The 21,717-nt window shown below is 28.1% G+C and overlaps 1 protein-coding gene across 1 annotated transcript in view; it reads left to right on the top strand.

The window, feature by feature from the left end:
• Positions 1 to 21,717, top strand: part of kst (spectrin beta chain, non-erythrocytic 5 kst) — a 215,225-nt gene that overhangs the window by 100,752 nt on the left and 92,756 nt on the right. The window contains exons 16-28 of the mRNA XM_076503684.1: positions 657 to 752; positions 2,528 to 2,644; positions 5,264 to 5,458; positions 5,605 to 5,824; positions 6,543 to 6,646; positions 7,008 to 7,094; positions 8,196 to 8,258; positions 8,435 to 8,565; positions 11,354 to 11,413; positions 13,415 to 13,541; positions 16,572 to 16,636; positions 17,956 to 18,037; positions 18,943 to 19,020. Coding sequence (XP_076359799.1) covers positions 657 to 752; positions 2,528 to 2,644; positions 5,264 to 5,458; positions 5,605 to 5,824; positions 6,543 to 6,646; positions 7,008 to 7,094; positions 8,196 to 8,258; positions 8,435 to 8,565; positions 11,354 to 11,413; positions 13,415 to 13,541; positions 16,572 to 16,636; positions 17,956 to 18,037; positions 18,943 to 19,020 — 1,425 coding nt within the window. The remainder of the gene's footprint in view (positions 1 to 656; positions 753 to 2,527; positions 2,645 to 5,263; positions 5,459 to 5,604; positions 5,825 to 6,542; positions 6,647 to 7,007; positions 7,095 to 8,195; positions 8,259 to 8,434; positions 8,566 to 11,353; positions 11,414 to 13,414; positions 13,542 to 16,571; positions 16,637 to 17,955; positions 18,038 to 18,942; positions 19,021 to 21,717) is intronic.

The raw sequence follows: 21,717 nt of genomic DNA, 5'->3' as shown, positions 1-21,717 counted from the left end.
CTTAATTTCCTTGAACAAGCCATCACTGACATTGATTTATTAGTAATGTTTCATCCTTCACGTAACTTATTTTCCTTGAACAAGCCATCACTAACATTGATTTATTAGTAATGTTTCATCCTTCATGTAATTTATTTTCCTTGAACAAGCCATCACTGACATTGATTTATTAGTAATGTTTCATCCTTCACGTAACTTATTTTCCTTGAACAAGCCATCACTGACATTGATTTATTAGTAATGTTTCATCCTTCATGTAATTTATTTTCCTTGAACAAGCCATCACTGACATTGATTTATTAGTAATGTTTCATCCTTCACGTAACTTATTTTCCTTGAACAAGCCATCACTGACATTGATTTATTAGTAATGTTTCATCCTTCATGTAATTTATTTTCCTTGAACAAGCCATCACTGACATTGATTTATTAGTAATGTTTCACCATTTCTAGGGTTTGAAGAATATTTTTAAACTTTTCATTTTGATGCTTTAAAAATACAGTGCACAGATTCATGATATGTAAAGTTTAAAAACTGCTGAAAAAAACTGATGAACAAAATGACTCAAAAAACTTCTACATTTCAAAAGATTACTTAGTGAACAAATTTTTATTCACTCAACTGTGAAGACTGCTGATATTTGATATTTTAATAGTATTATGCTGATGTAAATGAAGCAGAATCTTGGATGCGAGAAAAAATGTCTCTTGTTTCAAGTGAAGATTTTGGTGAAGATGAACCAAGTGCTAGAGTAAGTTTGGCTTGCTTTCTCTCATCAGTTGTGTTTTAATTATTTCATCTAAAGTTATTGGTGTAACTGACAAAGTTCATTTTAAGTTGATAATAATAAAGGAATTTGCAGTTATTGTAATTCCTCATTATATAACAATCTATTGTTAAAGAGATAAGTGTAAATACCCACAAAACATGTGCTTTTTAATTTTTAAAAGAAACATATATTCAGATTAAAGTTAAAATAAAACTATAAGATGAACATTTTATGCCTGACTCAATGGCTTTATTATATGTAGTATAATGGTGATTGCTATTCAACATGTAAATATTGTTACATTTTAGATCTTTTGATGTAGTCAAATAAATTGAATGGTACAAACTGAAGATATCCACATACTTATTTTTTTAATGTATAAGTAAATAAACTACTTATTATTTGAGTTTAAGAGGATTATGCAACTTTGTAATTGCAGTTGCTTTTCAAAATTAAGTTTAATCAAACCATGGAAATGTTTTTTATTTATAATATTAGCTACATATCAGCCTTAAAATAAAAGTTTATAAACCAATATTCTTAGCCTATACGTTGGCAATAATTAAATTGTTAAAAATCTGTTAAAGTTCATTATCATCATTGAATTATTTTTTGGTGAAACGTTGTTTAGTTTGTTTGTTGAATTTTCCACAAAGTTACATTATGACAGTTGGCGCCATCTCTCTTAGCTGACCCTGCATGACTAAATAGTTAAGGTACTCGACTCGCAAGCCGAGGGTTGCGGGTTCGAATTCCAGTCACCCAAACATGCTTGGCCTTTCAGCCATGGAAGCATTATAATGTTACAGTCAATCCCACTATTCATTGGTAAAAGAGTAGCCCAAGAGTTGGCAGTGGGTAGTGATGACTAACTGCTTTCCCTCTAGTCTTACACTGCTAAATTCGAGATGGCTAGCACAGATAGCCCTCATGTAGCTTTGTGTGAACTTCGAAACAAGTTAAACCAAACTCTTTTAACTTTTAAGTAACAGATAAGAGAAGGTAACTAGTTAACATGTCCTACTATCAATTCTTTGGCCACACTTCAGGGAGAATAGTGGAATTTAACCAACACTATCATAGCACATTGACAGTCCCAAAGTATAGAAGGTGATCTTAATCTGGTGATAACAGATTGCAAACCAAGAAACCTAAAATCTACAGTCCATTATGCTAATTACTGGACCATACTCTGCTCCAAAGAAGTTTAGTAAATATAAAACCATTATGCTTCAACATAATTCATAAGGAAAAGCTAACAATTAAGTGTTTGTTTAAAGTGAGAGAGTACCAGTTAGGGTTGAGTTACAATATAACTGAAAAGGTTTATCAATAAAATATGAAGTGTTAAACTGACTTTAATTGAAAACTTATGCTTCAAGTAAATATACATAAAGCTGTAAAATAATTAGTATTTCAGTTTTGACATTTTAATTTCACTTGGTTTATAAGGAATTGAAATCTTTCTAACTTATTTTTCTTTTATAGAAAATATGTAGGCTTATTGGACAAGATCAGAATTGATAATCAGTAAGAAACTGATTTATAAATATTAATGGAAAAATTACTTGATTATATACTGTTTGAGTTTTTATGCTCTAAAAAGAAGGTTTAAATTTTTTGGGTAAAATTTTAAAATTTAGAAACAAACACATAATATTTGGATTAAAAAATATTTAAAATTGTATAACTTGCATGTAAGTTAAATTACTTTTTGAGTAACCTTGAAATAATGAGTAAAATGGCGTATTTTTTAGGCTCTTTTACAGAGACATAGCCGGTTAGAGAGTGAGATCAAGGCTTATGAAGCTGACATTCAGCGACTGAATGATCAGTCAGACAAAATGATCAAATCAGGAATTGCTACTCTCAGTGTGAGTTTTTGAAGGTTTTAGATAACTTAAGAAATGGATTACATATTTCAGCACATGGAAAGTAATTTTTCAACATAATGTAATTTTTAAGGAAAACAAATAACCTATTGGTTCATCTAAGTTCTTTCATCCTGTAAACCAAACTAAAATTATTAACTATATGGTTATCAAGTTTTGTTTTGTTTTTCCCTTAAACTCACTTAAACTTAACTGCTTCCACAACATCCAAAAGCAATTCATTCTGAAAGCCTTGCCACCTTGTTAGAAAAATAAAACTGTTTTAGCTGAAGATTACTCATACATACCCTGTCCAAATTTATATTTGTCTCATATTCCTACCATTCTCATAATTAATTATAAAACAATATGTACCTACACTATCAGTTCCCTTAACAATCCTAAACACTTCAATCAGATCTCCTCTAACTCTTCTTTCTTCAAGAGAAAACAATTTCAGAGATCATAACCTTTCCTCACATGACAGTCACTTTATCCCAGGCACCATTCTAGTAGCCCTTCTCAGAACTGTTTCCAACTATTCAATGTCTTGCATAGGGTAAGGAGTCCAGTAATGAATAGTACTCCAAATATGGCATAATCAGTGATCTATATAAAGAAATTATAACCTCTTTAGACTTCTATTCAGCGTTTCTGTAGATGCGATGTAATGCCCTATTTGTCTTACCACTATCAATAGCACATTGTTTGGATAGCAAGGAGACTTATCAACCATTACAGCAAGATCCATTTCTTTCATAACAGTAGTAAGGTTATTCCCATCCAAATTATACTAACAATTCAAATTATGATAACCTGCATGCAATATCTTGCATTTGTTATGATTAAAACTCATTTGCCATATATTTGTTCAAATTGCTTGATGATTCAAATCTTTTTAAACAACAGCAGCATTCTCACAGCCATCAACACTCAATACCTTAGTATAATCTGCAAATTTAAGTAATTTATTGACTCTTACTTTATCTATATCATTGATATAAATGAAAAAAAACAACAACAAAGCAAAGTTTCTAAGACTGGGCCCTGAGCTACCTTACTTGTCACATTCAGTTTGACTAAACTTCATTTATAACAACCTTCTGATTTCTTCCATTCAAGCACTCTTCTGTTCAATAAGTTAACTTATCCCCAACATCTAGAGAAAATTTTCTTACAAACCTTTTAAATGGCATCTTATAAAATGCTCTCTGAAAATCCAGATATACCAAATCTTCACCCTTATCCTCGTCTATATAAGAAGCAGTAACCTTTTTTATCATATGTTTATTTTTATGGAATTGTTGACATTATACAACTTTATTGCATTCAAAAATAAATGTTTGTAAATTTTTTGTCATAACAACATATAATGTCATATGTGATATGTCAGTTAGTAACATATGTAATGAAATATAGCTGTAGCTTAATTATTATGTAACACTAACTAATTTCTCTGTGAGTAGTTTATACAAGTATTCAAAAATTTATTCTTGGCCATTAGATGCAACATACGGCAGTCACTACATTCACAGTTGTGGGGTTTAGAATGATGTATTAAACAGTTTTGGTTTGTTGCTACTTTATTACAGGTTTTGTTGCTACTGTGGTCCTGCCCTTATCTGATGACCGTGTATGTTGAAAATATCCCTCTAGCTAGTTTCTATTGCAAAAGAATTAATGAATCCTTTCACTACTTTTCATATTCTATTTAGTGTACAACGACAACAGTTTCCCAGCATGCATTTCATCAGTTTGATTGTGCAGAAATCTATAGTGCTGTGTTGAGCAACTTGGCTGGTATGCCTTCATTAGGAATACCATGAATACTCATTTACTTACTGCTTGAGATATGTGTGCAGTGGAGCAGAAGGTATCAGTGAAAGCTTTACTTTTAGTGAACCCATATTTTGTTGGCTTCATTTCCACATGTAGATTGTTTTTGATTATATTATGCATTGTTGTCTAGGCTATGGTTACCAGTTTTGCCACTAATATTTATGTATGTGGATTTTCACCTTTTACAAAATACAATACTTTTGTTTACAATGGCTGAGGTGTGACTTGTTGCAGGTATCTTTCTGGGTGTTACTGATGTCCTAAGTTGATTCGTATTCTTTTTTTTTTTCTTCCAGTGTCATTATGTACAAAGGGATATTTTTTGTCTTGGAAATCCTAGGTCCCTGGCTTGAACATATATTTATGATCTGAGCATGTGTGTTTTGCATTAGAAAGGGCTATTCTGAAAGGAGTTAGTTTTTGGTAGCATTACATTACCTAAATAATGCCAAACAATATCAGAGTACAGTGATGATACATTTTATTCTAACATGGCTTTGTATTACTTGTGATTGTCACAAGGCTTATAGATTTATATATATTTAAAATTGTTTTAATCTAATGTAATCAATCCTGTACAACCACTCATTGTATAAAATTAACACAGAAGCTTCTATATCTTCATCAACAATGTTATGCCTATTATCACTAGTTCATATAGTTACATTGTTTGTCACACAATAAACGTTATCTTTATCATTTGTGACCAATTTTTTAGGCCTTGAAGAATATTTTTAATTACTGACATATTCAGCTAAAATATTATTTTTTGTCTACTACCAGGTTTTAGACAATGGTCCAGAAGAACCAGAGAAAGAGAAGTGGGTAGAAGAGGTAATAATGGTTCCAACAGAAGAATGGGTAGATGAAATTGTTGAACAAGAAGTATTAAGGGATACGGTAGAAGAACGGAGAATTCCCCAAGTTCGAGCACTTTATGCATTTCGTGGCCAAGGAATGGAAATGCAGAAAGGAGAGGTTAATTTGTTATATACTCATGACAAATTGCAAGCACTTACATATATATATTCTTATTTAAAACTTGAAAGTAATGACATAAAACGTATATGTGTAAAAATAAACACTTGTATCTAAAATTCAACTTTTTTCAATTTCTTCTTTAGGTGATGCTACTGTTACAGAAAACAAATTCTGACTGGTGGCATGCCCGTAGAGGAAATGGACAAGATGGATTTGTTCCAGCTAATTATGTAAAAGAAATTGAACCCAAAATTATTAAAAAAGTTGTCAAACAGCCAGTCAAAGTTCCTCAGAAAGAGAGAGTAAAAAAACGAGTTATGAAACGACAAGTTGTTAAAAAGAAGAAACAGTCTCCAAATAATAGTGAGTATTTAGATTTGTATGTAGACGTGATTTACTATTGTATACATGTATCTTGACAACCTTATTGTATTAAAAAAAGTTCTGTTTTTAATTGGAGTGGAGAGGTTAATCAGTTTACAGTCTTCCGAGTTGCTTTATGTGGTTACTTTAGAAAGTTTAATGTTAAGTAAGAAAGAATATTAGACAAATGTTGTTCACTATCAGATTCAATTAGACAAACTCTTTGTTTCATGATTTTAAATTATGTTAACAGTTTTCGTTGTTCTGTTTGATTGCATATAATTTGAAAGTGTTTTAACCCTTCCTAAATAAAAAGACTTATTAATAAAACAAAAAGGGTATACTGCTTGTGATGACTAACCAAATTTATATTACTTAATAATGGCTTTAGTTTATATTTAATGTTTTTTTTTTGAAGAAGGTAAACATTAGCATAAAATTTTATTTCTGTAAAAGAATAGCAAATACATATTTTTCATACTTTACTTGTATATGAAATTATTTTTCTCTAAAAATGAGTAACTGTGTTAAAAAGCTTTGAACTGTTAGTACTCAAGTTGGCCATAAAGTGAATGTTATGATTCTTTTAATGTTTGTTTTCTTTCAGTTCTTAGTTTTTCTAAATGCCATTAAAAGTAATATATGATATGGGTTGTATTTCATACCATAATTATCAAATTACAAAGAGTAAGCTTTGTTATTTCTGTATATCTTTTAGAAAAACCCTTATCACGATCTTCAAGTCGTAAAGATGGAATGAAAGTGGAGGAACGTCAAAAAGCAATAAATAAGACTTTTGATGACTTGGTTCACCTTGCCAAGGTATTGTTCTCAGAAAAAAAGATATAAGGCTTGAAAGTATATCATAAATAGCATTTTATGTTTAATAATACTGGATTAATAAACATTTTGACACTATTATGTATTGTTTAATGTGTTTTGATACCTGTCCGTGATGTTGTAGGCTCACTTAGAACTAATTGGAATAATACTGTATGTGTACAATAATGTATGAATTGTAACAAAATCTTATTGAATAGCAATAAAAAGTGTATTTCAATGTCATTTAATATTAAATCAAGTATATTTTTCTGTCTCTTGATTCCTAAAAATAATAATATTGTCTGGTATTTGCTTTTATTTGATTAAGATAGCATAATTCTTTTAATGACTTTTTCAATAGGCTAGGCGTAGCTTTTTGGAAGATGCCCTCAAACTCTTTGGATTTTACAGAGATTGTGATGATTTTGAAAATTGGATGAAAGATAAGGTAATTTTTTTAAGTTGATGATAATAAATGTGCCAATGTATTGTTAATGGTTGAAATTATATTTGTGTAAACCTTACATGTAGTTTTAATTCATAATTGTACACATTTTAAAACTTGTTAATCTGAGTGTTTTTCATAAGTTCTTTGAAGTGGAGGGAAGTTTGCATTATAAAAATTGTCAGGTTTGATATAAAACTGTTATTAAAGTTCAATAGTTTGCAATTTTTTTTTGTTAACCTTATAGTGACAGGTCATGGGTCAAAGACTATGTCATCACATTTTTTGACAAATTCAAAATTTTATTGAACTACTATTTTATGAATTCATGGTATGAAAGTTTGGTATGAAATTGTAACGAAACAAACTCTCAATAATTTCACAAACAAATCTTTTATAAAAATACTTCATTAAAAATCTGACATTTTGTGTAAAAAAGGATTTGGAATCCTTACTTAAAGTGTACTAAATTTTCTGAAGATAAACTTACTGCATCAAAAGTTATATATAAATACTTAACTTGTGTATATTATACTAAGTCCATTGAGAAAGGGTTAAACTTTCGTTCAATAAAACTGAACTATTAAACTGAGTTTATGGATATAAAGCTCTGTTTATTTTAGTTTTTTTTTAAATATGAAACATTATTTTAATTGTGTAATATTTGTATATTGTTTTGGTGTTTGAATTTTGTGAGTTCTGTATTCCTCATTTCATTTAATATGTACAATTTTGTTGTTAAAAGTTAAAATGCAAAGTAGTTTAACATATTACCTACTGTAACAGAATAATAACCAGATAATCAGTAAATGTATATGTACCTGAAGATTAACAAATTATGTATTCTTTATTTATTACCAAATATCAGGTGGGAGCAGTAAGATAATTTATTCTTAAATTACATTATTTAGAAAAAAATATTTTTTAATTTTAAAATATGACTGTAGCTGTTTGTATGCTTTCTAAATTTCAGTTTTTGATTAGTTTTAAAGTATGTAATTAATAATATATAAAAATTTAAAAGGTCTGAAATACTAAATTTACTGAATATTATATGTGCCATGTATGTTGATATAAAAGTTAAATTATTTTTATTAACTGCAGGAAAGAATGCTGACAACAGATGATGCCAATGACAGTGTTGATGTGATGAAGAAACAGTTTGAGGTCTGTGTTGTTTGTTTTATTTAACATGAATAATTTGTATTCTTAAAAGTCTTAAAATAAAAAGTAGCTCAACATAATGTTGTTTATTGGCAGTTACTTTTCTTAATATGATCCAAAAATATTACAAAAATGAATCACTAAAATTGCGTTTTAGTATACTGTAATTTTCTTTCCAGCATTTCTTGACTGACTTATCAGCAACTAGTCTACGAGTAGAAGATGTTGATCAAATGGTCAATGAATTTGTGCATACAAAACATAGCCAGATTGGAGCTATAAAAACAAGGCAGAGACAGATACATGACAGGCAAGGCATTGCTATACATATACTTTTTATTCAGTTTTAGGTTATAAAGAATGATTATTGGTCAAGAATTGTTTAAAGGTTTTAATTGTGTTTAATAATGGATAATATTTTTTTTAAGGTTTTGTTTTAAGAAATGAGGTTTTGGTTGATTTTTGAGCCCTTAAACATCTAAGTTATCCCAAAACATGAGCGTCTTGTAAGTACAAACCTGTCAACATAAAAGGTACCAGAGATGACGTGAAAAATATTATGGTTAGTTTTAACTCTAGTTTTGCATTTTGTTATGTATTATATCTTATCCCAGATGAGTCTTCAATTTATTATGTTATACAATTTCAAATTTTAATTTTTAATTTGGAAGTAAATTAAATATTTGCCAACAAGATTGATACACACAGTTTTATATCTTAACACAAATATATTGTAATATATGAACAACAATAAAATTTATAATAATGGTTATTACAGATAATGTTTTATATAAAAAAGTTTTACAAACTTACAAACAATACTGAGTCTTCTTTCTGGTTTGGAACTGAATATTTTATTGATGGTTCAAGATAAGTGAATTAACTCTGTGTTGATACATAGGTACACTCCACTTGATAGGAAGCTAAGTAGCTTTTTCACACCTAAGTTTTTTCCAATGAAAATATCTAATGTCGTAGTAGAAATACTAACATTTGAAGTGAGTTCATTGAAGTTTAATAGTTTGTAGTGTTCAAAATCTTAAACATTCCTAGTCTAATATCTATAGTTTCCCAATTAATAAGTGTTAATGACCATTATAGCTTTGAAAGTTTACAGTATACTAACTGTAGTAAAGCAATAATATAAACTGTTTCTTGGCATATCGATTTATAGACTTTTTAGGTGATGTTCTCAAAAGTTCAGTTGGAAACAACATTAAAGATATGCTAGTGCTTTCATAAGACATATATTGTTGATTTTTAAACTTGAAAAATCTATAAATTTAGAGAACGGGAGAGAATTTTGCAATATACATTTAACAGTACAAGTTACACATCTAAACATATGTTTAACTAAAACAAACATTGATATCAAAATAAATATATGTTAGTAAGTCCATTACAGTTTTCTTTTTTCTAATAAATGTTAATATTTTTAAGTTAGAAAGTTTCCAAAATTTTGTTTTTAGACACTGTTTTGTAAAAGAAAATATAAAATAATTTATTAATATACATTAACCATTTTTGGACCAGTAAGCATTTCTGCCCATCCTGAGGCATATATTTTTACTTGAAAGAAAGCATCATGTTTTGAGAATACAATTAAAAAAGTTCTGTTTCACCCTTCTCCAGTTATCTTCTGCCTTTGTGTAAGGATTTATTATTACAGGCTTTCATGCTAGCTCTTTTATGACCTCACAGTTTGTGATATGACAAACACTAAAGAAGTACAGTTTGAAAATAGGTATAGAAGTTTACTACTAATGGATAGAACAGATTACAAACTATTCATGTCAATGTAGAGTGAATAAAGTGGTGACATGTAATTTATGTTTAACCCTCTCAATGTGGGTTGGTCAAATTGAGCATGTCATACCTTTTTAGGGTTACATTAAGAATTTAATTAAACTACTTGTATACAAATAAACATAAGAAAACAAAGTTAATAACTGAAATATTTGTATCACATAACTTTTAAGTTCTTAATTCTGTAAGGAAAAAATCTCTAATTTCACTCTATTATGAGAATTGTAACATTTGCTCTCTAGGTATCCCCCATTCTCTAATTTATTTAACACCCCTCCAACAAGTATGAAATTTAACGTAAAATTCTCATTATAATGCTGTTATTACTCAAAGAATGTATGATTTTTATAACCTTCAATCTTTTGTGATTGCAGAGCCATAAAATAGAAACTCAACCCTTTTTTCCCAGTTGTTACATCCTCTGTTTCACAAATTGCCAGTGGTTTTTTTATTTGTAATGAATAGAAAGTCAAAGTTTCAATGTATCAAGTGACACACTATAATACATTGCCTTCTCTACAAAGAATTGTGTACTTTACTTCCAGTTCAAACTTTATTCTCATAGGAAATATATTGACAAGTTTAACTGGATTTTAAATGGCTGTTTTTGCATATTTAGAAAACCAGAACAATTATAATAGTTTTTAGGTGTTGTTATTCTCTATTCATAGGTACATTATTTCATTAAATAAGAAAGTAGTTAATGTAGTAGTGCCATTGATATGAGAAAGTAGGGTTAAGGATTCACAGAAAAAAAAAAACTCAAATAAGTGCTAAATTCGTTTTTTTTTTCTTCACATGTATTCTTTATTATTATGAGAGTAACTAAAATTTACAAATTAGAAGACTTATTAGGTTAGATAGCTTATGGTGTTGTTTAGTAGAATTCATTAGAATATTTGTTTCTAAACATTAAACAGTATGTGTTGGATCTCTTTAATCAGTTAAATATTATACCTTTCCTGGTAAATGGCAGTTATCCTTTGAATCAGTTAAAAGAAAATACTTTTATTATTTTAAATGTATAAATAGTTTAGATTTTGTTGTTGTTTTTGTAATTATAGCCATGATTGAAGTTGTTGAATGATGTGATATCTGTTCAAGTTGATTAATCAAATGTATATTTATTGAATACTTTGTTATAAAAAGAAAATATAAATGAATGAAATTTGACCATGAACTACAATTTAAGGTTTTCCTTAACCTAAAATTGAAGTTTGAAAAATGTATAAAAGTATAAATAATGGTTGTATGAAATTGAATTTACTGACAAAATATTTGTATGTTAACAGGTGGAACAGGTTAAATAAGCTGAAAACTGAGAAAGAACGAAGCTTGGAGGGAGCCACCAGGTCATTAGTTTTAATTTAATTTGTGTCTTATGATCTATATCTAAATCAGATTTTATACTTTTTGGTCAGTTGTACTGAATACTTAAAAGTGTGTTGATGATTATTAATGTATTTACAGAATATGTGTATTACATGATATGAAAATATCACTATTGTAACAGATTTGAATTGCTTCATTTTAAAAAGGCAGAAAACTCATACATATGAAGTTTAATACCGCTAAAATATAATATTTTTCACTGATTTGCTCACAGTATTATTTCAAACACAACAGTTTATAAAGTTCCTTTTTTGTCTCCTATGGTTAGTCATGGGGATGTTATAATGTGACAGTCATTCCTATTTTTTATTGGTAACAATTGGCACTGAGTGGTGTTAATTATCTATATTTTATATGATCTGTAACTTCTAACTTAGGGATAGCCAGTGCAGATAGAACTTGAGTAGCTTTGCAAAAAATTAATAAAACAGAACTGCCTACATTATTCATAAGATTCTAAATACCCTTTTTTAGAGATTTTCTTTTGTGAAGTTTGCTTAATTAGTTTAAATATATGAATGAATAAAAAAAATAAGCTTATTGACTAAACCTAGTTTAGGCATCAGTAGTACGTATAACAAATATGTGGAGTTATGAAAGTTATCAACAAATTGTTTTGCTATAAAAGATAACATTATGTTTTACATAAAACAAAAAATATAGCATTTCATGTTCAGGAAGTATGCTGACATTTGGTAATTTTAGGCATATGGTAAGACATTACAATCTGGTGTGTATAAAGTGAGCTATTTGATTATTTTAACAATTATTATAATAACTTTTTATATTCTGTTAAAACATAATATAAATAACTTTCTAATATTTTCAATGCAAAATAAAATGTATCTCAGAGGCAGTATCTTTAAAATTCTTTTTCAGCAAAACACATAGTATTAATATAGAAATGTGCTATTAGTTTTATACATTATGATGTATAATACTTTGAGTTACTTATCTTTCCTTTCAGTGAACCATTTAATATGCTGTACAGTTGCATTTTATAAACCTAACTACATTGAGGTTATAACAACCAGGATTAAACAAAAAATTATTAAATGTAATAACAGGAATTAAAAACCTTTATAACAACTGAAATAAAAATTTTATCACTTACAAGAAAAACCCAAAACAGTTAGTATGCCCTTGCCTGGTCTGGATTAGATACAAGTGTTAATAAACAATATAACATAAATCTTAGTGTTATTAGTTTCAATAAATATCAAGGGAGTTAGGAAAAAGAACCAAAAGAATAAAAAGAAACCTAATTCACCAGAGAATAACACAATGTTTCAAAATCAAACCACTTCTTAACGTCAGTAACAATATTGAGTGACAGTTCTTTCTGACTATCTTCTGAACTTACTCATTGTCGACGTAAAGGAAAGTTTTTTATTTAGTAAGACCATGAGGTCACATCTTATATGACTATTACCATAAATACACGTAATCTTTCACAATATTAACATCTAAATGCCATTGCTAGGAGAACCTCACATCAGTTCCATAATACATACATACATACTCAAAATCAACATCTTTTAGATAGAAGGTGAGTCAGTACTTTAATATAACTCAAGTTTCATAGATAAACTAAATGATAGAAGAAATAATAAATGAATGGTAGACAAAACCTTAACAAAATAAAAGTAGAATTCATTATCTTAAAAGATGTAATAATACATTTTTGTTTTATATTCTCAGAACTTTGACTTGAGATATAACCATTTGAACTGAATTGTATTATTTGAAGCAAAAGTGTATCAGTATGTTACAAAGATATGAACATCTTCAAGTTTGTATGTGGCATAAATGCCATTTGAATATTTTTTTTACAGCTTAATGATTATTATAATTCTGGCACTATGTTATAAAAAGTAATAGATGATAATAATATTAATGCTTTTTTTCCAATTAATCTGTTTTTTTTAAATAAAACCTTGTGGACTTCTCTTACCTATCAGTGTGGAGCTTTTCAATAGAACATGTGACGAAGCAAGAGATTGGATGCTGGAGAAGTTGGAGAAGATGGATACAGATGAGATGGGTAGAGACATGAAGACAGTACAAGCATTGCAGAGGAGACATCAAGTAAGTTTGTTTAAAAAATAGAATAGATGGGTGTGTATAAAGTAAACAAATATTTATTATAGATCAATTTGATCATTATTAAGCTATCATACATATTATTATGATTATGGTTATTAGACATAATGATGAAAAAGAAGTTATAAATTTATTACAAGACAATTTATATAAAGCTTTTATGCGGAAATATTTATACTAGATTATTATTAAAATATTTTTGATTTGAACTTTTCTTTATGATTTTTAATATACACTTTTGTCAACTTGAATGTTTAAAATGCATAAATGATTACCCATTATTCTTCTGTTTATGATATTTATCTTTATTGCACATATAATGATACGAGCTTTACAATTAAGTGCCACGAGTCTACTGAAGAGAAAACTAATACAAGAAATGATGATATCTTTAAAATTTAAAATAGATATAAACAAATAGAATAGAAATAACTGCTAATTAAACATATTCTTGCAGTTTTGAGATTGGTAAGTTTAATGATGTTTGAACAATCTCCTTTTTCTTTCATCAAGTGTAATTAATTAAGAATTTGTTTTACTTAAATAATGGATGAAATAAAACAAAAACTCAATAGAATTTAAAAACATTTAGCATATAAAAACTTTACAACATAATTTTGCTATTAGTATAGTATGATTTGATTATTCTATGAAGCAATAAAAATGCACAATCATTTTTATCATATCCATTTTTTCCAGTTAAAATATTTGATACTGAATTTCTGTCAGAAGTAATAGTAATTCTGTAGTTTTATTCAACAAATGTTATGTATAGTGTATATAGTAAATATTATATAAGTATATTTGGTAGATATATTCTATGCATATATAATAAAACCACATAAGTTTTAGTCTGCTGATACAAATATAAAACACCATACTAACTCTTTATGTGTTTATTTTGTTTTATTAGTTTTGTGACTTAGAAGGTTGTTCCTTAAGATGTGAATTTTAATGAGAGCCTATAAAAACTTGTAGATACAATGTTTATTACAACTTAATATCTGGAAACAGATCACACCAGTTAACTGTACAGTTTTTGAAATATACACAAATAAAATCCTTATATAAGAGTAAATTAAATAGATTAAGAGAAAAATTATTTTAAGCTTACAAAATATTTTTTTTTCTTCCATCAATTCTGTTTTATAATTTTGTTTGTATGAGTGAATTTTTCTTGATTCAAATTATACCTTTGTTACGCTTTAAGATATCTATTCATCAACCAGTCACTGAGGAGTCAGTAAAGAAATGTTGGAGAACAAACTACATTATACTAAAACTGGAATTTTTTTATTAATATTTGTCATTTTTTGGACAATCTTAAGAAATTTAACTACTAGTAAATAATAATGTGTTAAAATACTTTGTATTTTAAGACTTTTAACAACACAAATTATTAATATTAAATGTACTGAGGAATACAGACTTCAAACATTTTCTTTATTATATCAGTTCTGTTATTGGCATCATATGTTATCAAGATTCTTTCCTGCAATGAATTACAAAAAAAAAAACTTTTATGTTAATTATGTAACAGATATAATTAAGTGTAATTTTATTATTTCATATGTTTTTAAGAGTAATTCTTGAAAGAAACTGGGAAAGAAAAATGTGTAAAACGAAAGAGAAGGTTATTTGTTTTGGAGTGACTTGTTTAATTATAAATGTTGATGTTTCATTTTTGTTAACAAACAATAAAAACAGATATTAGAATTATAAAACAGAAGAGTGTTTTCAAAGATAATTAAATTCTTTTACCAAGATGATAGCCTAAAAACGTTAGTATATTATTGAACAAACATTTAAAAAAATTTGACAGAAAGTGTGGTTATGAAAGAAGGAATTCTGCTCCATATAGCTTAATTTACATTATATTTTACTAAAAGTCATAAAGAAAAACAATAGAGTTGTTTTGGGTTTTAGTAGTAATTTCTTTAAATTACAATTCAAGAAATGCCTATGTTGTGGAATGCGTAATCTGTGGTAAGTTCTGTGTCAGCATAGCAAGTAAGTTGAGATTGAGGATAAATTTACAAAATTTCTTGAAAATAAAGCTCACATAAGTTTTATATCATAATTGACATTATTGAACTTTTCATTATGGTTTTTAATATACACTTTTGTCAACCTAAATGTTTAAAAGCATAAATGACTACCCCATTATTCTTCTGTTATTAGTATTAGCATTAATAACAAAAGCATACCAGAATATGTTTTCTTAGTAAATTCTAACATTAATATTTGATGCAAGATACAGCAAACACTTTAACTAATTTATTATGAATAAATTTAAAATTATGAAAAACATTTAAAAATGTTTAAATTTTATGGTACCACATTAAATTGGTAGAAGTAAAAGAGCAGACATAACATTTATTGAGCATGTTAATATAAATTATGCAATTGTATCTAGTATTACTAGGAGTTAGAGAAAGGACAGTAAAGTAAGTGAGAGATACTTTAACCAGTCTGTTAAAGACTACTCAGATAAATAATTTTTCTGTAATATTAGAGAATATGACTGTGGTAAAATTTTATTTCATAAAAATGATTTATAAAGAAAATTATAAAATAAAAATGAAGAAACAGAAAAGTAAAAAAAACCATTTTACAAATGTAACCTAACTCATATTTTAAATCAATTGATAAAATAAATATATTTTATTTCTGTGTAAATAAATAAGGTATGTAGTTTACTGATGCTATATATATATATATATATATTAAGTCATAAAAATAGTATGTAAACGTTTTATAAAGGTTCTCATAAAAAATCATGCCTTGAAGTCACAAAACTAATGGAATGAATATGTGTATATGCACACACACACACACCTAAATTTATTTCAATGAAGTTTGGAAGTTCTGAGTTTATTTTAAAAACAGTTCATATGTAAGATCTTGTTTTTTATGCATAAGATATACATTATCAGCTGCTTTTTTCTACTTAGATGTAGTTGTGATGAGGAAATGTTTGAGCTTTGTATAAAAAATAGTAATTTTTATGGCCAGAATTTAGAACGAGAACTTGCTCCAGTGGAGGAAAAATTTAATAGAGTGAATCTCCTAGCTGATTCGTAAGTTTTTGGTTTTTCCAATGTCATTGTCTTTGTGTTAGTGGTGGACCACTTAGTATTTTGAATGCATTGTCAGGTCAGAACTAGTTATTCATGAAAATGCTTTTCATTTTAACTTTAATGATATTAACTAACCGTATAATGAATTGAAGAGTTGTTAGGCTTCAAGTTTAAATAATTAAAAGTAAACTATACTTTTAGTTGTTTTTTTCTTTTATCTTTACCCAGTGATTGTTAAACTGGTTGAACGATATCACAGGTTAGCAGCTGAACAACCTAGAGTTAAGTAAAAAGTATTTTTTTGTATACCACTACAAGATAAAAATTGTGTCTGTAAAAAGTTTTTATTTTATTTTTCTAGCATATTAAATATTGTTATCAGAGTATTTACCTTTATTTTATAATGTAAGTTATTCAACAACAACAGTAAAAGCCTCTGGTACTTTTTTGAAGTGAAAGAAGGTAAGGGTTTAAAGGCTTGATTTGAGAATTATTTTAGTTCGTTCTTCTGAAGCATGTTTTATTTTAATAATGATTGTTATGAGGTAAACATCTTTTCCATAAATTAGTATTTGATCTATTGTATTTTAACACTACATTTTTTATGTAGTCCATCAGAGATTTTCAAGAATTGGGAGAGTGTATGCTAATAGTATTTAAATTGAGTGCCAATAATATGTTTTGCTTGATCCAGAGCTCAAGAGGCTGACTAAAACAAAATAAATACAGTAATGGTTGAAATGGTATTTATATAAGCCATTTGTTACAGCAGTTGTTGTTATGATGTAAACACCTTTTACAAACTAGCAAAGCATGGTTAAAATTAGTTGCACTTGCCATATGATGTTAATATTAGACCTTTTATGAAAAGTAGAAATAGTTATGTTTTGTTTCATTAAACATTGTTCGTCGTTGATCTTTTCCAGCTAAACAAATGTTAATCAGTGTTTTGTTCTACATTTTGTGAAAGAAAATTGATGAAACATTAATAGCATCTTTTAGAAAATAAGTGTTATTGTTTCTTGTCATTTAAAATCCTGCAATATATGTTTAAAGTTATTGAAAAGTTAGAAAATTCAAGACTAAAAAATAACATAGCAAAATCTGAAACATTTTAAAAAATGAATAGAGTATTTGTGGGAATTTATGTGGGACAAAACACTTTCAAAAATATTGTGAATGAAATGTGTTTCATAAATTTATTCTCCATGTAGTTTTATTGTATTTCTTGGAATCACTTACAAAATTGTTGTGATAGATTAGTCTTCAATGCAAAATTAGAAAATATATTTTTTTCTAAATTATCATTCTTATTCCAGAGTGAAGGCATCCTATCCTTGTGAACGATCCAATGTTACGTTACGACAAAAAGAAATGCAAAGTATATGGGACAGAGTCAAGGTATATTAATATTTTGAAATTTCTTATATTATTAACCATGAAATTATTTACTATTAAAACCATTTACACTGTCATTATTAAGGTTAATTAAACAAATTTTTTATATATATCAAATAAATGTTGCTTTTAATCCTAATTTTAAATTAATTTCTTGTCATTTTTATAATTATTTTTGTATGAAAAAAACTGTGTCATCATTGCTTGAAGAGTAAAACCAAAATAAAAACAAAGTTTCATATAATCAGTGATGTCGCGAAAACCCACTTGTAGAGAAAAATATATATGTAAAAATGGCTCGTTTGGGTTGAGAAATTTTTTTTACTTAGAGGAGTGAACAACGTTTTGACCTTCTTCGGTCATCATCAGGTTCACAAAAATTTCATATACTGGACAAAAGTTGCTTTTGATTCTAATTTAAGATTCAATTTTTGTCATTTTTATGATTATTTTTGTATGAAAAAACTGTGTGTGTCGTCATTGCTCGAAAAATACTCTGACTTATATCAAGTGAAAGTAATAATATATTTAAGTTGAAAAGTATTAAAGATAATAATGATATTATGCCATTAAAAGATAGATATTATCCAAGAAGCATTTAGATTTACATTGTTTTATATTGTTCTATTTTAAAATTGATACAACTTTTTGCATTTTTGGAGTGTGAAATGTGTGTGGGTTTTACGTAAATGTAAATTACAGTATGTGACGAGATCCTTTGTTACTGATGGTATGTTTTCTGTAAAAAAAATATCAAGAATTAACAACTCAGATTTGTATACTCTCAAGTTTAAAATATATAGTTTCTTATTAATTGAGCATTTCAACAAACATCTATAGTCTTTCTCTGAAGAATTATATGCATTGTTATTAATCTTCATCGTTAATGAGAATCGTATAAATGTTAGGCCAAAGCAGCAGAACGAAAGGCAAGGTTAGATGAATCAATGGGCAGACAAATCTTCAACAACAGTGCCATGAGCCTGGTAAGTTTAGTTTAGAATCATGATAGAATAGACCACTGACACTTGTATGTGTATTACTAGAAATAATTATGTAAATGGTGACATAAAAAAAACTGTATGAAAAGGCAAATATTTTGAAAATGCTATTCCTTTATAATCTAAAAATAAAGTGCACAAACAGACAGTCACCTGTTGACAATTTAAAACTGTGATTGGTTGCCATTCAACCAGTTATAAAGTGCCACACTAGGATAAAACCTATAAAAGTGCAGGCATTCATATTGCATCTGGAAGTAAAAGCGTGGATCTAATTGTGGCTCCCAAGACTGAAATATCATATGATAAGCACATATAAACTAGTTTTGAATGCTCAAGGATACTGTATATGAAAACTTGCAGTAAGGCTTCTGTGTTTCAATAGCAACTGTATACAAAACTCTGAGGGTATGTGAAGCAGTGAAGGTAAAAAATCAAAACTTCCAACATGGTAACTCACCTCCTCTCCCATAAATAGCTTTGTTCTTTACTGCTGCCCTCTATATGCAAAAACTGTTTTTATACATGCCACAAACCTTTCATTTCCCATCATCTGGAATTGACTGATTCTTATGCCTTTCTCATGCAAATGATATAGGACAACCCTTCACGAAAAAGTGTGTGACACACTCTTGTGACACATGTGTCTCCCTCTGTCATCCACAGTTGTCACATCTTGTTTGGCAGTACTTATGTTCTAATATTTAGCTTATACTCTTCAACTGTTTTATTTTAGTATTTTTCCATATCTTTGTATTAATTTCTCTATAAAGGTTTACTTTACTATACATTTGTGATATTTGTAATTTGTTGTGGTATTCTGAAGTGCAATTATTTCATGCTTCTCTCAAGTTACAGGACTTATTACTTCATAACAACAAAAATTTGTTTGTTTCTGCAAACACAGCTTTGCTTGGTTATTCATTTTGATTTATGAATTTTATGTTGTCACTTTTGAGGTTACATGTTATATTTATTAATACATTTACATATACTTCTTGTCATGGTGCTCTGCATGATAATATTCAGTGTTACTTTATCAGGAGATTGACCATCTAATGAACTGACTTTCATTGGGCCTTGTTTTAAGTTTGGCAGCTCACACATTTAAAATACAGTTTACCGACTTTGGATATATCAGACATTTTACTATTATGGTTTTTTGGTATTCTTATTGTTTATATTATTTTCTATCATTATTTGTGTTCCATAACATAAATTTTTGTTAGATTGGTTAATACTTATAGTCAAGTTTAGGTTAGCCTTTAGTCTTAGTTCCATTCCTTGTACTATACCATTCATTTAGGTTTACAGTGCTATTTGTTATCTGTAACTCATCTTCCTGGTATATCTATCCTTAGTTTTACTATATTGTTTTATTCTTCCATACATTAAGTCTCATACATAAGTTATTGTTACTGCAAACTTCCATAATTTTATACAATCACATCTATTTCATTTTCATTTTTCTTTATATTTATTTGGTTTTTGTTGAATCCTTGATTCAGGATCCACACAAAGTTATCTCACAATTCCACATACTTATTGTTTAGTTTAGCTTTTTTTTGTGCTTAGTGATATTCTTTGTTATGTATTATTCTGTCAGGCTTCACAATTGTTTATTTTCAATTCACCTGTATTTCTACTTTTGGGTTAATCAGGTTAAATATCTTGTTTGATTAGGCTTAATAAGTGTCTGCTATTTTCAGTTTACTTGGGGTTATATTTACAAATTCATCAGTATTTAGGTTAATTATATTTTCTTCAACATTTATCATCACATCCTTATTATTTATTCCCCTACAAAATTTATTTACATTTTTTCTGTATGGACTATTCCATTTTTGTCTTTCTTTATTGTTTATACTTCTTACCATGAATTTTGTTTGTAAAGACCTCTGGTCTGGGTGTTGGGGACCCACCCTACCAGCCCGGCATGGCCAGGTGGTTAAGGCACTCAACTGGTAATTCGAGGGTCGCAGGTTCGAATCCCCATCACACCAAACATGCTTGCCCTTTTAGCCATGGGGGCATTGTAATGTAACAGTTAATCCCACTATTCATTGGTAAAAGAGTAGCCCAAGAGTTGGCAGTGGGAGGTGATGACTAGCTGCCTTCCCTCTAGTCTTACACTGCTAAATTAAGGCAGCTGACACAGATGGCTCTCGAGTAGCTTTGCGTGCGATTAAAAACAACTGATTTCTTGTTGTTTGCAAGTTTTTCACTGTAAATTAGGTATACCTTGATATAAATACCTAGGACCCAATCCATTCATTTTGAAATTCTCAATATTCATTTTCTTTCTTTCTTTTTTGAAGAGATTTTTATAAATAAATATTTTTATTGTATTTTGAGTGCCCCTAACTTTGATTTTACACTTTTGTTCTGACTCTAACCACTAGGCTTATGTTACATTGCACTTCCATCTGGCTAATGATGCATTAATACATTCTCTTATACTTCATATTTAAATTCTAGGTGGTTATTGATTGTTCTGTTAGAAATAGTTTTTTGGAATTTGAATGTAAAATGGAAAACTATATCCTGTTTCTTTATTTAAGAAAAACATTCAAAGAAATAAAACAAATCTGACATCGTAATTTCTTCTAAATGCCTGAGTTTTTAATTTTTTTATTCTGACAAATGAGAATTTACCCTTTTAATTTTTTGGAGGAGTATTTA

This window comes from Tachypleus tridentatus, chromosome 6, assembly GCF_004210375.1.
Source record: "Tachypleus tridentatus isolate NWPU-2018 chromosome 6, ASM421037v1, whole genome shotgun sequence".
NCBI lineage: Eukaryota > Metazoa > Arthropoda > Merostomata > Xiphosura > Limulidae > Tachypleus > Tachypleus tridentatus.
Note: the sequence above shows the minus strand (reverse complement) of the source record. Positions and strands in the feature narration are given on the sequence as shown.